Source organism: Daldinia decipiens, assembly GCF_022478715.1.
Source record: "Daldinia decipiens strain CBS 113046 unplaced genomic scaffold F4813scaffold_26, whole genome shotgun sequence".
NCBI lineage: Eukaryota > Fungi > Ascomycota > Sordariomycetes > Xylariales > Hypoxylaceae > Daldinia > Daldinia decipiens.
Window position 1 is genome coordinate 466,429 of NW_026054569.1, and position 8,796 is coordinate 475,224.

Genomic DNA, 8,796 nt, shown 5'->3' on the forward strand with positions numbered 1-8,796 from the left:
AGCTTGGCGGGCAACCCGGTCATCCCAATATCGTGAGACATCGAAATAAAGCTTGCGACACTCCAGGACGAGGCGGATGCGGCGCAACTGGGTATTAGTGAGTACACCCTCGCTGTAGTTGCGAATTCCAATCCATTGAAGAGTTGCCAACTCAAAGTTCTGAACCGACTCAAAGACGGCAAGCTTCCAGGCCACGGGATCCTGAAGAGGAAGAGGAAAGGTTCGTGTGGAGGAACTGGCAGGCTCATGTTAATAGGTCTACAGCAAGGGTAGTTTAGAGAGGCGGATATAACAGGTTAGGTACTTACGTAGCAGACATTGTTGTGGAGGTACTGGTTTGGGAGACTAAGGTGATGATATAAGGCCTAGTAGATAGGTAGCTTATAGTGTGCTAATTGACAGTCCTACGTAAAGAAGAGGTGGTTAACTTGCTGACAACAAATAGAGATAAAGGTTAGAGGTAACGTGTTGCTCCATGGAGAAGTAGTATTTCCATGATTCTACTTACTAGGCCTAACTGACAGCGCGTCTAAATGCTTTGACGGGAATAATTGGACGTTGGGTTGCTGGTAGTGAATGATGTTTAGAGTGCAAGTTGATTAGTCGGCAACAAGAAAACCCAAGAATAAGTCGGTGTTGAATAATAATTGGAAAGTGGTCGGCGGCCAAGGCGAGAAGGTACAAATCGGCGACAAATATAGACAGGTATAAGTCTATAAGAAAAGGAAGAGGTATATGTAGGTAGGTATGAGTCGGCAAAGGAAGAAGGAATAAACCAGGAACAACTCAAAGTAGAGGATCAACTGGCTGTCGGCGACGATAATAGTCAAGGACAACTCGGCTTAAGGGGGTAAGAATCAGGTCGGCGACGAAGGTAGACAGGTACGTGTCAGTGATGAAGACAGTTAAGAACGACCGAGTGAATAGAATAGACAAGAGCGGGTCGACTTTAAAGTTTGGATAGGAACAAGTCGGCGCAGAAGACAGACAAGGACAACTTGTTAAAAAAGATGAATAGTAAAGAGTCGGCGAGGAAGATTGTTAAGGACAATATGGTGTGGTAGGCAGTCAGGGTAAGTCGGCGTAGAAACTAGACTGAAAAGTCTTGATGTAAAAGATTGACAACAACAAGTCGGCGACAAAAGCAGATGAATTGTGAATAAACTGTTTCAAGGCAGTCGCCGACTTCTTTGGTTGGGATATTTTACTGCCTGCATGTGGTGAACCTTAGTTGGAAACTTGATACTTCAGGTGTTAAAAGGTAGGTACCTAACGTGTAGGTAGACATAAATTAAGCTTCTAGTAGAACTCTTCTGTTCATGCCATCTGCCCGGGTAACTACCCCCATAGGATAACGCAGGAACGATGGGAGGTAACTAATTAAAGTTCGAGCGGGCCGTAGACTTATACAGATACCAGAGTCAACGTGCATGTTGTAACTATATGTATGCAGCTGCACGGCTAGACTGGTATGCCCCTGAATAGATCCCTAGTTAGCCTATGTACCTTAGGTAGTAATTCTGGCACCATGGCACTAAGATGCTACCTACATAGGTACCTGTAACGCTCAAAAGTAATGCCAACCGCCATACAATGCAAATATCATGTAGTAGTAGTGTTTAGTACAATACAATACAGTACAATGCAGTAGACTTAACGCTATGACTCGGAGAAAATGAGGTCAAATCATAACGACCCCCTCGTCCCCCCTCGTCCCCCCTCTATCATTCACCATATCCTTTTAGCCACCATCTCGTACCTCATCACCTTAGAAAGCCCATCGTCACCCTTCTCTTTGAATTTCTCCTCCGTCTTCCGCTCTCGTTCACGCATTTTCTTCAGTCCTTCCTTATCGTCCTCGTATATCCATTTTCTACGATCGTCCCCAACCTCGACAGCGCCCCATGAACCAACACGCTTCCCCAGTTGTGAGAAATTCTCAGACTCTGCCTTACCAGTCGCTACTGCGTGTTCCTTTCGCTTCATCACAGCGTACCGCTCCTTGGAATACCGTAGAAGAGCCATGCCCAGGAGGAGCTTCACGATAAGAAGTACAATCCAGGTGAGAAAGAAGAAGATAACCATTGTGAGAAGGGCAATGGCGTCATCCGAAGAGAAAGCTAGGAATGAACGGGTCTGGGACGATCCATATGGATTTCCATATACCGCACGACCTAGAGCGTTCCTAAGAAGTGTATCTAAATGCTCTAGTGCGGCAATCATCGCAGGCGAAGACGGTGTTGAAGACTCTACCGAAAGCTCCGTGGTCGACGTCGGAATTGGAGGGTTGATATGCGTGGCGAGGAACATGTGGTATACCTGGATCGAGGCCCGGATGAAGAGGCACGATAACGGCAATAGTGGTAAGCCCAGTCGCCGAGTCAGCGATGGAGCCGAAAATGCCTATACGCCTGATAGTGAGATACTGATTCAAAGCACACGCTATACATAGTAGACTTACATTGGTATAGTAATCCTTACATAAGATATCTAACATCCTGCTGTAGAGGGCCGGCTTGACATTGTTGAATTTATTAATGAATGCATGTTTTGTCCAATCCACCATCATCTCGATACCTATGACGACGAGAAAAGGGGAGAGTACCTCGCCGGAGAGTATCCATGACGGCAACACAGTGAAACTATTGGGCAGGCTTGAGCTGGTATGGACTGGACCGTGTTTTGCAGCTCCGCCATCTATCTCACTTCCGGCTCCCAGCACGGACAGGCCTCCTACCTCCACGACGTTTCTCATACCAATGATCAATAGAATAATCCACAACTGAAACCGCTCAACCACGTCCGAACAGGTCAACTGGAAAAGATTCTCCTTTTCGATTCTCTTGAAAACGCTCCCTTTAATTTCCACGAATTGATTGGATATTAAAAGACTAAGAAGAGAATTCGAGTATGAGTTTACAGCAACGTTCAATGTGATGACTTGGTAGAATAAACACACGGTGTGAACGATATTATATATTAGCGAGAGTATGAACATCCCGAAGGGGAGAAGGACTTTAGATCGCCCGGAGCTATTTCTTGATAGGGTCTCGGAACTGAAGAGACACTCCAAGACGTCTTGACCGAGGGCCGAGAGAAGGCGGTCGCCGACCTCGAGAATATTGTAAATGACGTAGAGTTTCATCGAAGACTGAGCGCGAATAAAGTGATACATTCGGCTGGCGTCAAGGTTCATCAACGCCAAGGAGCTGCACACGAGCACGAAGCCTTGGAGGAGGTCGGCTTTGTTGTAAGAGGTCAGGTTCGAGGGCATAGACTTTGTCCTCCGATGGCGAAACCCGCCAGATCTGGGCATTGGATGCTTCGGTGGATGGAATACACCGTTGCTGCCTAGCCGAGAGGCGTCTTGGGTAGACATACCCATGGTCTCGGATGAAGTGTGACGTCGCGTGGCACCATTCTGGATGGTGCTGGAGCTACTTACCCTCGCTCGACTCTGGCTCCTCTCCGACTCGCTAGCCGCCCGGCTACTGTCAGATCGGGTTCGTGACTTGAATCTACCTCTCCTTCCTCTTTGCCAGAGGCGCCAAGTGCCTTGCCAGACATAGCCGACAACCCACCGTGCTTCCTTCCCAATTACGTATGCCCACCATTTTACAAGGACGCCGAGAGCAATTAGGAACCTTATAGGTAAAATGGTGAATGTGTATAGCCACGCATCGAGGCATGCTAGAGTGCCGAAGGTCAAGACACGTTCTAGGTAGGGGGGTAAGAGGAGAGCATTCAAAAGCCGTTCGAACTTGACAGCGCTGGATTCGTATGGAACATCTGCGGCGTGGGAACGATGTATATAAAGAGGACTGGGTCGTTGACCAGCTAGTTCGAGTTGGAGATGGGTGGGGAGAGACATGGGCGGGAGAGGTATCGTGGGTGGTACAGGAGACGGCGGTAGGTCTGGTCGATCTGGTTTCGGAGGAGACACGGGAGGCTTTGACGCAGCGGATGAAAGGTTTAGGGGGGGAGGGCGAGGAAGAGGGTTAAAGGAATTTCGCCTTATAGTATTCGATTCCATTACAGGAGGGCCGGTTGAAGACCTCCTATTAATGGGCGGGCTAGAAAGCGTTCGTGACGAGGAAGGGGGTCGTCTGAAATCTGCTGCTGTCCTCGGAGCATCGTGATATGCTGGCAATAATGTATCTTTATCTGCGGCTGACATCTGGGCACTACCTCGTAACTGATCTGACATTGATGGGCGAGATATAGACTCGGCAACACCAGCGGACATAGGATACTCGGTACCGTTTGGTTTGCGCTGGGGAGGCTGGGGAGGAACGACAGCGATTGGTAGCGAATCGGGCGACGAGGTCAAAGCCTGCATCTGGGAAGCAGAAAGCTTCCTAACACTCTCGTGGCTTGGCTTCTTCGTAGCCGATTTGGAGACCGAATGTGTACTCGATTTGGCTGTGGTATCGGTAGATCGACTAGAAACGGATCTATCTGCGCTGCTATATGTTGTAGTAGGCGATGTGTGTCCATTGACGATGCTGCTCGATATACCATTTCTATTTGTAGTAAGTTTCTCGGTTACACTGCTCATATCGTAGCTCGGCTCGCGTTTCTCGAATTTGGGGGTGACGGGAGTAGAAGCAGTAATCTCAAGAGAAGGGAACGGGTCGGTTGGAAGAGTTGGGTATTTTGATGTCGTTCTGACTATAGAATTATCTCGATATTGTTCCTCTCTCATTATACTTCTCCCGGATCTTTCGTCGGTAGCCTCCCGCAAGCCCGTAGGGTTATCATCGTGGCTATCATTGAAAATCCTAGTAACGCTTGGGTCTCGCATGTTTGATTCCTGCATGAAGGGGATGATGTCGTTCTCGATAAACCCATCGCCTCCACGGTCATACTTGATTCTAACGCCCTTCAAATGCGTAGTGAATGCTGGCCATGAAAATGCAGAGCCTCTAAAATAGTTGACGGTGTTTTAAGTGAAGTAATGAAGTAATTCTATATGGATTGGTAGTTGTTTGCCTGTCTATTCTTTTGTCGTCGGCCTTATAACTAACCGTGATAGATGTAATGGAATATGGATAAGGAAGCCAAGTTGTAGCCATGTTAGAGGAAATTCCGCAGGGTCCAGAACCTTATCAAACACAGTGTTGTAGCCTCGCAGGATACAGTACGGGAATGCGGCATGTTATTGGTAGCTCTAAAAATAGGATATTCTCATAAGAGTTACATAGGTACCTACCTCCTATGTACTTTAGAACCTTAGCAATTATATACTCTTTTTTACATGTCCGGGTACGGATTACCTGAAACGTAAATTAAATTACTTCACTATTCGTTATGTCTCACCGTGCATGCGACATATCTTTCTTAGCTAGATGAGGAGCAATTTCTGGTTGAAAGTCGAGGTCAAGTCCGAGCCCCTTGTTTAAGTACGGGGCTAAAGACCGACCCGACCAATTAAAGCTTCTAAAAACATGTATCTATCATGGCATCGCACACCTCGAGCAGTACTCTTGCTGCTTCGACCGTATAAGTCTAAATCTGAGGATTTTCAGCTGCTTCCTTTGTTCCTTTTCAGCCCCCATCGCCGGTCATCGTTGAGACCTACGTACGGACAACTTATTTATGGTGTCTGAGGGAGGTTAACTCCATACGCTAATACTAGGTAGCTCTATAACCAAAAGCCAATAGGCAATATAGCTCGCATTTGACTCCATTCCGATTTTAACTAGAATCATTCTACGAATCAGCTATATCCTAGCTTCCGAGGCGGGAGGAGATAGGTAGCTCAGGAGAGTATCATACGTGTATATATATATATAATGGCACTCTCTTCGCCATACATAAGTTCAATATCAACTCATCAGGATTATATTTCTATTTATTTGAACGCAACATGTTTTACCAGCGGAGTCTCTCGCCGAGCATCCTAGTTGTACTAGTAGCGATAGAAACTGCCTTGGCTGCTCTTAATGGTCACTGTCCCCCTTTAGGGCCAGTCCTACCCGCTCCAAAGAACCCGGCAGTACACGAGTCTGTCCGGTTGGCAATAGACAGTGTCACCAATACATTCCAAAACCTCACCACCAGTCTCCTTTCTACTGGCATATCTGTCGCAGTCAAGTCGATACATGAAATTGACCCGCTACTAGAACTCCACCATACACCTACGGCTCTTAACCCCAATGGAACATCAATCATCGATTCACAGACGGTCTATCGACTCGGAAGTATATCTAAGATCTTTGCAGTGCTCTCCTTGCTGAAACAGGATCATGTGAAACTGGATGATTCTATCACTCAATATGTTCCTGAGCTGCGTGAACTCAAAGGAGAGACAGATGAAGTTAGTGATATCACAACTGTTAGATGGAGTGAAGTGACTCTTGGCGCTCTTGCTTCGCACATGAGTGGCATTTCTACAGACCGTAAGTTATATATACCGCCGTCAATTGGTATACTTGTTAATTGTTCCCAGTTACAACCGACCTGGCTAGTTTTCCCTTGGACTGGACCGAAGTTGGTCTTCCCAAATTGAACGAGACGTCGAAGACCGGGTGCGCTGGTGTTTTCGGCCTCCCTCCCTGTAATAGGACCGAGTTTTTCAGAGATTTTGGCAAGCGGCACCCAGTGTATGCTCCATTCACAAACCCGGTATACTCAAACGTCGCGAGCGTCATTCTAGGTTATGCCATAGAGGCAATAACCAATATGACCTACGACAACTATGTTAAGCAATCAATATTCGCTCCCCTATCTATGACGAACACGACTATATTTAATGGGCCGGAGAAGAACGCATGGGGATTTATCCCTGTAAATGAGACCTGGTTTGATGTTAGCTTCGGATACGAGGATATGTAAGTTGTAATACCCATTTAGACGTTGGATGTATCTAATGTTGGCTAGAGCTGGCGGTTTCTACTCGAACACAGTCGACCTACTTTCCTTTGGTACTGGTATCCTCAAGCATGCCTTACTGGATTCTAGTAAAACAAGAAAGTGGATGAAACCGGCAACATCCACCTCGTCTTCTGGTCTACTTATTGGCGGACCTTGGGAAATTCTTCGCTCTAACACAGTCACTAAAGATAAGCGTCTTATTGAGTTTTACTGTAAAGCCGGCAATCTAAATTCGTATAACAACATGTTGTGCCTAGTACCGGACTATGATGTCGTTGTTACTATACTCTCTGGTGGACCACAGTCGAATGCCGACCTGGTGGATCTGGTTCTTACGAAAGTCGTGCAAGGCCTGCTTCCAGCTATTGAAGATGCGGGTAAGGCAGAAGCATTATCAAAATTCGGTGGCATGTATACGGACGCCACTACGAACTCTACTATCACTCTTTCTCTTGATGACGCGCCAGGATTCGCGGTATCTAGATGGGTCGTCCGTGACGTCGACGTAATCAAGAACTACAGTAAATTCGGTGCACTATCGAGTAGCCCGACAAGCAGGCCGGTTTCCATCCGGCTGTATCCCACAAACCTGGTTTCGGGATGCCACGATGCCTGGCGGGCCGTGTTCGATGTCGGAAGCCCAGAGGAGAGTGCGAAGAAAGACGCAAACTCATTCTGGCCCGATTCAAGTTGTCACACGTGGGGTTCTATGGACCGACTCACCTACGGCTTCCGATCTATAGATGAGTGGGTCTTTTTGCTTCGTGACGATGGGTTAGCACAGAGTGTAGACCTGAGGACATTTAGAGTTGAGCTGAAGAGGGAGGCTTGATTTAATATTATGTAGTGTTGTGGTGCGGAAGATGTGGAATGGTACGAAGACTTCAATCTCAATTTAATGCCTAAGGTGGTATGGCTTCGCAATCATGGTGATCCATCGAATCCTCTATGTTCGCGCTATGCATATAAGATTCCAAGTACTGATATCGAAGTTACAAACAATTTCAATGTAAAAGTTGAAAATAGAACGTGAAACAGGAAGTAGTATATTTAATGCTAAACAAAACTATAGACTTTATCTTTTTTTCTTTTCTTTCCCCCCCATTTTCCTATTCGAGTCCTGTGCGTCAAGACTTCAATGCTTAAACAAAAACATCTCCAAGCGTTGAAATAACCCATGGCATATTGCCTCATGCGTCGCAAGGTTTTTGCCTGAACCCTGCTTCTAGAGCCTTGAGCATACCTCCCTTGCGGGCAATATCTCTAAGTACAGACATCTCTGAATAATGGATGATTTTCGGATGATTTTTCTTTTGGTCCCAGCCTACATAGGATCCAAAAGTTACAACAAGAGCCCGACGGTCGATAACCTCAGGAACTTGCAAAATGGTCTTTAGAAGAATGACCTTATCGCCCCTTCTTAGTGCCTTATATCCCCCCCGTCCGAGGTAATACTTGATTTGCTTTATCGCACGCTTGTTAAGCTCCTCAATCTTGTTGGCATCAACACACTCCTGGCTTTTCTTAGCTGTATCAAGGTACCATTTCGCGTCCTCTTTTGAAGATGCCTCTTTGGTTTCAGCATATCTTTCGAGAATGAAGTCTCTTCTCTCTTCTTTATGAATGCCCTTTTCGGCTGCTTCCTCACGTAAAGCGCAGCTCTGGCAAGGGTAGTCGGTAGGATGATTTGAGTAAGTCGAAACACCCTTACTGGGGCCACCCTAGTAGGGGCCACCCATTTCCCATACAAAATCAACGATTTCGCATATTTATATTTAATTTAAGAAAATAGATAAAAATGTACGGTCTTTAATTTTGAATAGAGTATTATATTCTTATTATATATAAAAATTGAAAAAACGTTAGGGCTAATATCTGTGGTGAAATGAGTATAAGAGTATACACTAACAGTTATACATA

The 8,796-nt window shown here is 46.2% G+C and overlaps 2 protein-coding genes across 2 annotated transcripts; one reads left to right on the forward strand and one right to left on the reverse strand.

The window, feature by feature from the left end:
* Positions 1-1,221: 1,221 nt before the first annotated feature.
* Positions 1,222-5,104, reverse strand: F4813DRAFT_151329 (DUF747-domain-containing protein). Its single transcript, XM_049238956.1, has 2 exons — positions 2,462-5,104; positions 1,222-2,403 (listed from the first exon to the last, which is right to left on the reverse strand). The coding sequence occupies exons 1-2, from the start codon at positions 4,817-4,819 to the stop codon at positions 1,729-1,731; spliced, it is 3,033 nt and encodes a 1,010-aa protein (XP_049097960.1). The 5' UTR covers positions 4,820-5,104; the 3' UTR covers positions 1,222-1,728.
* A 765-nt stretch (positions 5,105-5,869) lies between these two features.
* F4813DRAFT_397895 (beta-lactamase/transpeptidase-like protein) lies at positions 5,870-7,776 on the forward strand (the record flags this gene model as incomplete). Its single annotated transcript, XM_049247987.1, has 3 exons — positions 5,870-6,401; positions 6,452-6,833; positions 6,883-7,776. 3 exons carry the CDS (start codon positions 5,870-5,872, stop codon positions 7,706-7,708), a joined length of 1,740 nt encoding a protein of 579 aa, XP_049097961.1. The 3' UTR covers positions 7,709-7,776.
* Positions 7,777-8,796: the final 1,020 nt, after the last annotated feature.